The sequence below is a fragment of the Narcine bancroftii genome, chromosome 5 (assembly GCF_036971445.1).
Source record: "Narcine bancroftii isolate sNarBan1 chromosome 5, sNarBan1.hap1, whole genome shotgun sequence".
NCBI classification, from domain to species: domain Eukaryota; kingdom Metazoa; phylum Chordata; class Chondrichthyes; order Torpediniformes; family Narcinidae; genus Narcine; species Narcine bancroftii.
Window position 1 is genome coordinate 184781072 of NC_091473.1, and position 13850 is coordinate 184794921.

Below are 13850 nucleotides of genomic sequence, written 5' to 3' on the forward strand. Positions count from 1 at the left end.
CACACACACACACACACACACACACACACACACACACACACACACACACACACACACATTAATTATCTGTGAACTCAATAGCCACGGTCGTCCTTGTTCAATATCCAGTGAATACCAGTGGCGTAGTCCGCATGGTCAATCACGACCGACTGAGGGAGGGATGGAGGGTTGGAGAGATAGAGTAAAAAACATACATACATATCACCTAAACGTAGTTTCCAAATTTATCTGTAGTAACGTGACTAAATGCGATTGAAATAGTATTGTCTGTGTCACACGGCACAACATCGGTTTATATTCCTTCCAAATCAGCTGTTCATTTGTAAGATTTATTTGAGCACTAAACGGAAGATTCACATACAATGCCAAGGTAAAGACACAAAGAAAGAAGTCAGTTGAACCACGCCAACCCGGATCCTTTTTACTTGATATCTGTGCCCAAAAAGAGATATTTTACCGCAATCTGCAGCTCCTCCCTGAATCTCCTCTGGGACAAGGTGTAGATACACGTGTTGGTGCATGTACTGAGAAACTGCAACATGTATGCACATTGCTGCAGAATATATGTCGGGGTACTTCGATATCTGTCCGTGTAAAAATAATTTTGTGTTTGCCATTTTGATTGAAACACGACATAGGGGATCCACAACAAAATAAAATTGGCGGAGAGAAAGAATAACAATTCCATTGACTTTCTGCGGTTTCCCGCCTCCAAATCCGTCTCCTTTACAATGTTTTTCCGGAGAACCCGACGTATGTCATTTGCCGCAACGATATGACGGACGGTTAAAGCGTTGAACAATACAATGAGGCCGATTGGCAATAACGGTGTGGTGACGCTGATGAAGACCGTGTATATTCTCCAGAACGATGAGGTCGAATATTCAGCTTTGGCAACGCAGTGCCACGGCAAGTGGTCAATGAGGACCAAAGGTTTTATTGCGAAGGCGTAGGGAACGTACTTCACACAGCCCCATATTGTCACAATTACCATCACAACCGTGGCCGTTCGCTCGGTGCAATACCGTTCCCGCAGCCTCACACCACAAACTGCGACGTAGCGATCGAACGTAAGAGCCACCGTCAACCATACGGAACAGTCCATGGCTCCATACCTCAGGACAAGGGTCAGCGTGCAGATTGGAGTGAAGAGCAAATATGGAGCAAAAATGTAGATGTAATTAACCTGCTCCAGCAACACCCCGATGACCACGCACATTAAATCAGCCATCCCCATTCCGACGAGGTATCGAGTGGTGCACCGTGACAGACCACAATTCCTCCGCCACAGAATCAAAATCGCAATTAAATTAACTGTAAAGACAAAAAAAAGTCAGTTCAACCGTGCCAAACCGGATCCTTTTCACTTCATATTTGTGCCAGAAAAGGTTGTAATTTCTCCGACCCCCTGTCGGACGAGGATGGTGAAGATCGGAGATGGGAATGCAGCAGATCCGGGCTCGCGTGCGCTCTCTCGCTCCCCCTCTCTCCCCTGTCCGTTTTAAACAATGGTAGGAGACCGTAGCCCCCGGTAAAAAAAAACCCACGCAGACACTGGAGAACGTACAGTCAGCCTGGGATTCTAAACCCCGTCCCTTGATCGCTGGTGTCATAAAGGCTGTACGTCGACCGGGCCGCCCTCCGTCGCTCAATAGGCCGGATATTGGGCAGTAAAGATTGTCTCGTTGTTGTGAAATAGTTCAACGTATCGAGGGACCCCTAGAAAGAAAATAAATATTTGTCTGTAATGCGATGGAACTACATCAAAATAAATGAGGGATCGATGTTAATGTGGGCATTGATTTTACCGATGGGATTGTAAAAATGAACAGGACCCAAAACGGATTAAAATAATCAAAATTAAGAGAAATTAAACAATGCCTTAAAATGCAGAAGAAACTCAAACATCGGGGAATACAGCCTCAACCCGTGAGGCAGCAGCTGTGCGGCGTTTCCAGGTGAGATGTGAACAAGGATAAGAGCAACACAAATGTCTTACCAGCGATTCCAACCGCGACAAGTACAGGGTAGTAAATTCTGGCAATATGGTAAATGGCTGGATAGCCCATGATCCTGATGAAGGAGCGATCGGCGGTACTGTTGAGGCGTTTATAACCCACTCTTACACAAGAGAAGCAAAGTCCACTGAGACCATGAGTCGGTCACGCCAGAAACAAACCCACTGAGCAAACAATTTGAGAGAGTTATTTTTAATCCGAGTGCCACAGTGTAACTGATTTGGCGCGTCAGGGGAGAGCATGAATGTAATTATAAATGTTTCAATAGTCATGTTTGTAAAATTCTTCGAAGGGAATTATGAAAATGTTGCTTGTGTGGCTGCTTTCAGCGACACAAATAAGAAAGCTTGTTCGGTTCAAGCTTTCGACATCGGGTTTTGCCCTTTGGAATCCGGCCATTTCTAACATTTCATAATATCTATTCCGGACTGAACCCCTGGGTAAACGACAGCACGAACACCAGTTCGAAGCACCTGCTGCTTAGGTGAATAAAAAATCTTGGAAAACGGGAACGCGGAGTTTATAAGCTATTTGGTCGTCCCTGAAATCAGAAACCATTTATGCAGGACAGAGGAGTGATAATCAAGGACGGCTGGGTGGTTGTAGCAGTTAGCGCAACGATTTTTTTGGGGAAAATTTATTTATAATTTTAGAATACATATTAAAACAAATAACAAGGCAAACTAAAAAAAAACAAAAGTTTCCTACCCCTACCACCCTCCACCCAAAATTGACCCCACAAGAGGAGCAAAAAAAAACAAAACACATATATCAGTTAATTACTTACATACGCTGTGTCATGTTTCAAATTACAATTTAAAAAAGTTAAGTTATTTCTAAACCCATAAATCCCAAATAATGTGACCAGCGAAACTACTTTATACAACGCGAATGATCGGGGCCAGGATTCGAATCTCGCGTTGCCTGGTTTCTTTCTCCGGTTTCCTCGCACCGTTCGCAACATAGCGGGGTCGTAGATTATTTGGGCGGCACGGACTCTTGGGCCGAAATGGCCAGTTACTGGGGCAATGTGTTACTGACGTTCTGCCATGGTTGGTTGGAAATCCCACGTCACGACCACAAGCGCCCTTTAAAAATTCTGACCAAGCTGTGGTTTACTTGGGACACAGCTCCACATTCACGTCGCTTCTCACCGTGTCTCGTCCACTTCACTCCTCATACTGTTTCCCCTGCTTCTCATATATCTTTTCAGCTGCGATATAAGAAATCCCACCTCTGGTATTGTTCACAGTGATTTCCCCGTCTCTTCAGATGCTTTCAGAGATATTTCCTCGCCGCTGCTCCCACACTTTCACCTGCTTCCATTCACGAATCCTCGAGGAGCTGCTGCGAGGGACATTTTGAACGCTGCAGACGGGCGCTGTCCACTCTGCTCTGCACCGTATATGCAGGTGCCTTTGATTGGCCGCCTGCTCTAATGGCCCCTCTCCAAACTGGGGAAACCCCGATGCTCATTCCAAATACTGAGCACTTTGTCTCCTGTCCCTCCAAGGCCTTTGTCTTGAGTTTCCTTAGTGAAATGTGGGCTGCACTCAATTTAGGGTACTTTCTCAATTCTTGCTGACTACAAGTTGTCTCCACTTTCCTTCTGTTATCCATCACAAGCATGGCCAAATAATGTGGAATGTTTCGACAATGTGTTCCAGCCTTCATAAAATCACAAGCACATACGAAATATGAGCATGTGTGGGACCTGGTCCATCGAGCCTGCTGTAAAACAATACATGCTGGAGGATGAGCTCAGGAAACATCAGGAATATATGTTGTTGATCCTCCTATTGACGCTGCGAGACCGGCGGGGTTCTTCCAGCATCTCTGTGTGTTTTCACTACAGTCACCCAACTGATATATCTGGCTCTTATTGGCTTCCTCGTCGCCGTTTGTGATCCTCCAGACAACCGTGGCGTCGTCGGCAAATTAGCAGCTTGCATTTGAATTGCGCCTGGCCACATAGTCATGGGTTTAGAGCGAGTGGAGGAGTCAGCTCTACACTGTAGGTGCAGCAAACACTGAGAAGTGTGAGAAACCAGGCGATTTTGCCACAAACACTTGTAAGATGGGATTTAAGACAATAGTACGTGTAAATCACTTTCTTTTACAGCAGTTTCTCACTTTCCGATTTAGTTTTGCCAGCTTCACGTTATATGAGATACAGACCAGAGGACATGGGTGAAAGGGTGAAAGGAGAAGCATAAGAGGGAATTTCTTCACACAGTGTCTGGTGGGAGTGTTGAGCGAGCAGCCATTTGTAGTGAGAAATGCTGCCTTAATTTTAACATTTAGGCAGACGTTAGGCACATACTAGAAAGGTCGCAAGGTCTGTTTCTGCGCTGTAATGTATGGTATTATACCCACACATATGTTTCATAGACATAGACATAGAAGATAGGAGCAGGAGTAGGTCATTCGACCCTTCGAGCCTGCTCCACCATTCAATGAGATCATGGCTGATCTTAAAGTTCAGTACACCGTCCCTGCCTTCTCTCCGTAACCTTTAATACCCTTATACTGAAGAAATATATCTAATTCCCTCTTAAATATATTTAATGAACCTGCCTCTACTGCCCTCTGTGGCAATGAATTCCACAGATTCACCACCCTCTGGGCATAGAAATTCCTCCTCATCTCGGTCCTAAAAGGTTTGCCTATTATCCTCAAACCATGGCCCCGGGTTCTGGATTTCCACATCATTGGAAACATCCCATCTGCATCCATTCTGTCCAGTCCTGCCAGAATTTTATATGTCTCTATGAGGTCCCCTCTCAATCTTCTAAACTCCAGGGAGTACAATTCCAATTTGTGCAATCTTTCCTCATAAGTCATTCCTGCCATTCCAGGTATCAGTCTGGTGAATCGCCTCTGCTCTCCCTCCATTGCAAGAACATCCTTCCTTAGATAAGGTGACCAAAACTGCATACAATACTCCAGGTGTTGTCTCACCAAGACCCTGTACAGCGGCAGTAAGGTATCCTTGTTCCTATACTCAAACCCTCTTGATATGAAGGCCAACATACCATTTGCCTTTTTAACCGTCTGCTGTACCTGCATGCTCGCCTTCAGAGACTGATGTACAAATACCCCTAGGTCTCTCTGCACTTCACCATCTCTTAATCTATTGCCATTCAAATAGTAATCTGCCCTCCGGTTTGTATTACCAAAGTATGTTTTGGTGCATATATATATACTCTTTGTATGTATATGTTCACACACACACACACACACACACACACACACACACACACACACACACACACACACACACACACACACACACACACACACACACACACACACACACACACACACACACACACACACACACACACACAGCTTAATTTTTTGTGAACTCAATAGCCACGGTCGTCCTTGTTCAATATCCAGTGAATACCAGTGGCGTGTCCGCATGGTCAATCACGACCGACTGAGGGAGGGTTGGAGAGAGAGAGTAAAATACATACATGCACATCGCCTAAACTTTGTTTCCTCATTTATCTGTAGTAATGTGACTAAATGCGGTTGAAATGGTCATGTCCTTGTCACACGTCGCAACATCGGTTTATATTCCTTCCAAATCTGCTGATCATTTGTAATACTTATTTGAGCACTAAACGGAAGATTCACATAAAATGCCAAGGTAAAGACGCAAAAAAAGAAGGCTGTTGAACCACGCCAACCCGAATCCTTTTCACTTGATATCTATGCCCAAAAAGAGATATGTTACCGCAATCTTCAGCTCCTCCCTGAATCTCCTCTAGGAAAAAGTGCAGGTAGTGACAAAAATGCTCTGGCAGAGTCAGTTTCTTTGGGATGAACGTATTCACCGAATGGAAATAAAAATACACGAAGCTGCATAGAGGTCGAAGAACGGGTTTGCAAGTGAGAACTAAGGTTCTGCTTCGAATTTCAGTGGCGTTTATATGGATACAAAAGAGTTTTATATTATTTTAAAAATCTTAGGCATACTTTCCGTAACAGGCCATTCTTCACTCCAGTCGGTTCCGCCCAATATACGAACAATTAACCTATATTCCCGGTCTGTTTTAAACAATATACAGAAACCGGAGCCCCTGGGAAAACCAGCGAAGACACACGGAGAACGTGAAGGAGTGCAGGCTTTGACCTCGCGCCCCCTGATCGCGGGCGCTGGAAAGGCTTCATGCGGACCGGTCCGCGCTACATCGCTCAGTTGGGCGGAAATTGGGCAGTAAAGTTTGTCTCAGTGATAAATATTTCATTGTATCGAGGGATCCCTAGAAGGGAAAAAAATATTTGTCAATAATGCGATGGAAACTGAATCAAAGTAAATGCGGGAAAGATGTTAATTTGGGCACCGATTTTACGACGTGATTGAAAAATGAGAAGGACCCCAAAACTGATTAAAATAAAGTCACAATTAAGAGAAATTAAACAAAGTGCAAATGTACAGAAGAAACTCAAGCATCGGGGAATAAAGTCTCAACCCACCAGGCAGCATCTGTGCGGGGTTTCCAAGCGAGATGTGGACAAGGACAAGAGCAACTTAGAACCGAACACCTCGGTGTCAACACAAATGTCTTACCAGGGATGCCAACCGGTACAAGTACCGGGTAGTAAGTCCTGACGATGTGGTAAATGGCTGGATAGCATATGAACCTTGTGAAGCAGCGATCGGCGGTACCACTGAGGTGTTTAACCCACTCTTACACAAGAAAAGCAAAGTCCGCTGAGAACTGGAGTCTGTCACGCCAGAAACAACCCACATAGCAAACAATTTGAGAGTTAATTTTAATCCGAGTGCCACCATGTAACTGATTTGGCCCGTCAGTGGAGACCATGAATAACAATTATGAATAGATCAATAGTCATGTTTGTAAAATTATTCGAAGGGAATTATGAAAATGTTACTTGTGTGGCTGCGTTCAGCAGCACAAATATGAAAGCTGGTTCTGTTCAAGATTTCGAAATCAGATTTAATCCGTTGGATTCCGACCATTTCTAACCTTTCATAATATCTACTCCGGACTGGGCCCCTGGGTAACGACAGTAGGACACCAGTTCGAAGCAGCTGCTGCTTGTGTCAATAACCAGTCCCGGAAAACGGGTACACGGAGTTGATGAGCTTGATGGTCGTCTTTGAAAACAGAAACATGGTGTCCAAAGGGTTAAATAAATATAATTTAAAACCATTTATGCAGGACAGAGGAGAGATAAACAAGGGCGGCTGGGTTCGGTTAGCAGTTAGCACCAGGACTTGAATTTTTTGGAAATTTTATTTATAATTTTAGCATACATATAAAAACAAATATCAAGGCAAACTAAAATAAACAGATCTATGCTACCCTCCCACACCCCACATCCAAAATCAGACCCTAAAAGGTGAACAAAAAAAACATATCAGTTAATTACTTATATACGCTGTGTGATGTTTCAAATTACAATTAAAGAGTTAAGATATTTCTAATCCCATAAATTGCAACTCGGGTGACCGGATCAATGACGTTATACAGCGCGAATGACGGGGACCAGGATTCGAATCTCACGCTGTCTGTAAGTATTCGTACGTTGTTCCCGTGTCTGCGGTCTTCTTCCACGGGGTCTCCCGTTTCCACCTACCATTCGCAACATAGCGGGGACGTAGATTAATTGGACGGCACGGACTCTTGGGCCGAAATGGCCGGTTCCCGGGGCAATGTGTTACTGACGCTCTTCCCTTGTTGGTGAAAAATCCCATGTCTCGAAAACAGCGTCCTGTAACAATTCTGACCAATCTTCGGGTTACTCGGGTCACGACTCCACACTCAAGTCACTTCTCACTGAACTTCACTGCCTTCATGCCTCCTCCTCTTTGTCCTACTGCTCATATATCTATTCACCTGTTATATAAGACATCCCACCTCTGGGATAGTTCACAGTGACTCCCAGTTTGTTTCAGATGCTTACAGTGACATTTGCACGCCGCTACGCCCACACTTTCAACTGCTTTCATCCACGAATTCTCGAGGAGCTGTTGCGAGGGACATTTTGAACTCTGCGGATGGGCGCTGTCCACCCCTCTCTACTCCGTATCTTCAGGTGCCTTTGACTGGCCGCCTGCTGTAATGGCCCCCGTCCAAACTGGGGAGACCCCGATCTAATTCAGAATACTGAACACTTTGTCTCCTGTCCCGCCAAGGCCTTTGACGGGAGTTTCCTTGGGGAAACTCAATCAAAATAATCTCCTTACTTGTCCTTAAGTTAAGAAAGCTTCAGAAATAAACTGTTCATCATCAACATTAGGTGCATACACATTCAATAAAGACAATGGCGCAGCAAGTAATTTACAATTAATCATTAAAATTTGACCAACATATTCTGACAAAGAATCGAATCAAACTGTATTTTCTTATGAATGGACATTACCACTCCTTTTGCTTTTGAATTAAAGGAAGATGAAAATCCATGTCCAACCCAGTCCCTCTTCAATTTCAAATGTTCTTTCAGTTAAATGAGTCTCCTGCAAAAAAGCAATATCAACTTTCATCTTTTTTATATTAGCTAAAACACGTTTACTCTCAATCGGATTATTTAAACCCTGAACATTAAACGTTGCAAAGCTTTTTATTAGACATTATTATCAAAGTAAAACTCAAAAAACAAATTACAAAAAAACCCTTAACTTTCTATCCCTTCTACTAATTCAAAAACCTTAAACCTCCCCCTAAAAGCCCTCCTTTCTTTCTATTCCTTTTAATAATTCAGAAAAAAATAATCTTAAAGCTTCCCTTGATAAATAATCACTAAATAAAACAACACTACAAAGTAGTAACTCCCCACTTAGCTGGGTGTGGACAGAAGTAAATCTCCCCCACAGGTGGCAAAGGACTTCAGAATGCTTCAGCGACCTCTCTTCCCCCACTCAGACTCTTAAAATGATAAGTCTAAATCAGCTCACAGTCCCATTGATTTTAACCCAAAACTTGTCCAGATCATCAATATCAATCAAGCTCTTTGACAGATTCCATTTCCCATTTCCATTCTTCTTCTCTGATATCGTCCTCTTATGTGAAGAGTGCCTTTCAATAGCCATATTAGGCAGAGAATTCGCCAAGATTAAAGCATCATAATCATTCTCAAAATATGGTGGTAATAATCCTGTAGCAAGGGTGGCAACAAATAGTCAAACGTCTTCCTTTTTTAAATAAACGTGTTCAGCTCGTCAAGGTTGTCTTTGTCACTAGCACTATCTTCATTGGTCATTGAACCGTTCGCTCAGTCTGTCAGGCAGAATGCGATTATTACTGGTATAAGGATTGGACAGGATGAATATAAGATTAATTTATTTGCTGACGATGTTTTGATATATTTAACTAATCCAAAACAATCTTTAATTTATTTGAAAAATTGTTTAGAATTATATGGTAGGTTATTTGGATATGAAGTGAATTGGGAGAAAAGTGAAATACTACCAATTTCTATAAGAAATGACCAATCTAGACAAATTAGTAAATTTCGATGGACTGATAAAATTAAGTCCTTAGGGATAATGATTGATGTAAATTTCCAATCATTGTATAATTTAGATTATGTATCATTAATGAGAAATATTAAAGTGGATTTGATTAAAGGGAAAGATTTACGTTAACTTTAATAGGTCGAGTAAATTGTATAAAGATGAATATTTTTCCGCGAATTCAATATTTGTTTCAATCGATTCTTTGTTCACTTCCAAAATCATTTTTTCAAGATTTAAATAAAGTAGTTGGAGAATTGTTATGGAAAAGAAAATTATCAAGAGTAGTGATGCATAAATTGACCTGGCAGTTTGGGAGGTTGGCAGTTACCTAATTTAAAAAAATATTATGAAGAAGCTCAAGTAAGATTTATTAATCGTATGTTAGATATTTCTAACCATCCTAATTGGGCTAGGGTGGAATTGGCTGCGATATCGGAACCCTATCTCCATCGCTTTGTATTTAAATGGAAGTCTGTCTTACTACAGAAATATAATGTACCAATTTTGAAATATTTATTAGAAATTTGGACAAAGGAATTTATTAATAGGGTCAAAAGGTAGTTTATCAGTTCAATCCCCAATATATCAAGGTAAATTGATTCCTTTTTTAATTGAATAATAGAGTGTTATTATTGATTTATTAAAGGAATAAAAAGATTGCAGGATTGTTTTGAAAAAGGTAAATTTTTATCATTTAATCGGCTTAAAGAGAAATTTGGGATTTTAGAGAATTTTTTGTTTGTTTATTATAACATTATGGCATTAGTGAAAGAATTTTGGAAAAGAAATGAATATTTCTAAGTTAACTAAATTTGAATTTATGGTTTCATATTAAAAACAAGTTTTATATCAGAAACGTTTGCATTATTACAAGTACAATGATTAACATTTTTTAGATACATCTAGGATTCAATGGAAGCATGATTTAAGTTGTGAGATTAGTCAGGTGTATTGGGAAAATATGTGTTATGATGGTTTGACTAAATTAATTAATATAAGATATAGTATGGTTAATTATAATTTTTGCATCAGTTATCTTTAACCACTGATAAATTCAAAAAATATGGATTTAGTAATTCTGATTTTTATTTTAAGTGTGGATTATGTGTTGGAACATTTATACCTTCTGTTTGGTTTTCTGATAAAGTTCATCCTTTTCTGGTTTAAAATAAGGATTTTTCTTCAAAGTTTGTTTAAATTCAATTTCCATTAGATCCAAATTGTTTTTTGTTAGGTTATTTTATTCCGTTAGTGGACTTGGGGTTGGATAAGTTTCAGACAGCGTTTATTTGTCTAAAATTGAGAGTTGCTCATAAATGTATTACCATGTCTTGGAAATAAAAGCGGAGTTAAATGTAATTCGATGGCATGAGTTGAAGCCGTGTATCTATATGGAGAAAATAACATAATTTACATAATAATAATGATTTGATTTGTTAAGATGCGGACACCATATACGAAAATATGAATTTAGTAATATTGTAAATTACTGAATGTTTTGGTTTTTTTGTTATGCTGCCCTTTAGGGATACGTTGTGGGAGGGGGAAGGTGATGGTTTTGTTTTATTGTTTTATTATTAGACTACTTATTCGGTAAAAGTCTGTTTATTCTTATTCAAAAATACTAAATAAAGTTAAAGATAATAATGCGATGGAAACTGCATAAAAATAAATGCGGTAACGATTTTAATGTGGGCACCGACTTTACCGATGGGACTGAAAAAATGAACAGGACCCAAATGGATTAAAATAAAGCCAAAATTAAGAGAAATTCAACAATGCCTAAAAGTGCAGAAGAAACTCAAGCATCGGGGAATAAAGTCTCAACCTGCGAGGCAGCATCAGTACGGGGTGTCCAAGCGAGACGTGGACAAGGACAAGAGCAACTTAGAACCGAATATCTCGGAGGCAACACCAGTGTCTCACCATGGATCCAAGCGCGGCAAGTAGCGGGTAGTAAATCCTGGCGATATGGTAAATGGCTGGATACTCCATGATCCTGGTGAAGCAGCGATCTGCGGTACCGCTGAGGTGTTTAACCCACTCTTATGCAATAGACGAAAAGTCCGCTGAGACCGGGAGTCGGTCGCACCTGAAACAACCCACTGAGAAAACAAATTGAGAGAGTTATTTTTAATCCGAGTGCAACAGTGCACTTGATTTCCCACATCAGGGAAATAAATATCAATGCTTGTAATGTTCTTCAAAGTGAATTATGAAAATTCTACTTGTGTGGCGTGCGTTCAGAGGCACAAATAAGAAAGCTGGTTCGACAATCCTTTTAATTCCGGCCATTTCTAACCTTTCATAATATCTACTCCGGTCTGTGCCCCTGGGTAAACGACAGCACGAAGACAAGTCCGAAGCAGGAACTGCTTGGGTGAATAACCAGTCCTGAAAAAACAGCGACGCGGAGTAGATGCGCATATTGGTCGTCGCTGAAAACAGAAACATGGAGTCCATGGGATAAATAAATATAATTCAAAACCATTTATGCAGGACACTGGAGTTATACACAAGGGTGGCTGGGTTGGTGTAGCAGTTAGCGCAACGACTTTATGTATTTTTTGGAAACTTTATTTATAATTTTAGAATACATATAAAAACAAATAACAAGACAAACTAAAATAAACAGAACTACGCTCCACCAACCACACCACATACAAAACAGACCCCACAAGGTGAGCAAAAAGACATATATCAGTTAAATACGCTGTGTGATGTTTCAAATTACAATAAAAACGTTAAGATATTTCTAATCCCATAAATTCCAAATAGGGTGACCAGCGCAATTACTTTACACAGAGTGAATGATCGGGGCCAGGATTCAAATCTCGCGTTGTCTCTAAGGATTCGTACGTTCTCCGCGTATCTCTGTTGGTTTTCCACGGGGTTTCCAGTTTCCTTCCACCGTTCGCAACGTAGCGGACGTAGATTAATGTGTTACTGACGCGCTCTGCCCATGTTGGTGGGAAGTCCAATGTCCCGAACACAGCGCCCTGTAACAATTCTGGCCAATCTGTTGGTTACTCGGGTCATGGCTCTTCTCTCACTTCACTTCATACTGAGTCTCAACAACTTCACGTCTCGTCCTCTTTCCACTACTTCTCATATATCTATTCCCCTGTTATTTAAGAAATCTCAACCCCAGGTGGAGGACAACAGCGGACCGGAGTGCTATCGGAGAGCGGTTTAGATCGGGGACTGGACTCCTGGTCGGTGAAGGGCCGATCACATCAGACACCGAGACCAGGTCAGTGGCTCGAACGGAAAGTACTGGGTGGGGGGGGGGGGGGTGGGGGAAGAGGGTGAATAGTGAGACTAAAATGTGCTCTGAAAGTGTTTGTTACGTTGAGAAGAACGTTTTTACCAAATGGAAACAAAAGTACACGAAGCTGCATATAGTTCGAAGTACAGGTTTGGACGTGAGAACTCATATTCTCCTTCGAATTGCAGAGGCGTTTATACGGATATAAGAGAGTTTTATCTATTTAAACAAAAAATATATAGGCATCCTTGCAGTAACAGCATATTCTGTCCTCACGTCTGAGCCGCCCAATTTACAAGCAATTACCCTACATCCCCGGTAAGTTTTGAATAGTGGGAGCAAACTGGAACCCCCGGGTAAAACCCGCCCAGACAAGGAGAGAACGTATAGACAGCGCGGGATCGAACCTCCATCCCCTGATCGCTGGCGCTGCAAAGGCAGTGGGTGTACTGGGCTGCACTTCATCGCTCAGTTGGGCGGATATTGGGAAGTTAAGATTGTCTCGTTGTTGATAAATATTTGATCGTACCGAGGGGCCCTTCATAAGAATTTGCTTCTGTCAGAAATGCAATGTAAACTGCATCAAAGTAAATGCGGGAACTATGTAAATGTAGGCACCCATTTTACCGATGGGATTATAAAAATTAACGGGGCCAAAACGAATTAAAATACAGTAAAAATTATGAGAAATGCAACAATGCGGAAAAGTGCAGAAGAAACTCAACAATCGGGGAATAGATGCAGTAGTGGCCGGTAGGTAAAACCAGCACTCTTGAGAAAAAATAAGTCAAGAAAAGACAAAGTTCAATAAATATAAAATATAAGAAATAAAAGATAAAAGTTCCGGGAAGAGAAAGAAGTTGGCACCTAAGAAGGAAAAAGTTAAATCAACAGGAAAAAAAGAAAAAAAGTCACCAGAAAAGGAAGGACAAGGCCTTACCTGCACGAAGGAACATGGAGCTGTGGTGATGAAGAACTCCCGTTCTCGGAGGTTGGTGTCGACCCTGCGGAGTCGCGCCTCACCCCCCTCGACCGCTGTGCTGCAAAAATGATTCACTGAGCCAAATAAAAT

At 41.5% G+C, this 13850-nt stretch overlaps 1 protein-coding gene across 1 annotated transcript; it reads right to left on the bottom strand.

Annotated features, from left to right (window-relative positions):
- Window positions 1-421: 421 nt before the first annotated feature.
- LOC138765394 (probable G-protein coupled receptor 139) lies at window positions 422-1237 on the bottom strand. The gene has a single exon (XM_069942437.1). It carries the CDS (start codon window positions 1235-1237, stop codon window positions 422-424), a length of 816 nt encoding a protein of 271 aa, XP_069798538.1.
- Window positions 1238-13850: the final 12613 nt, after the last annotated feature.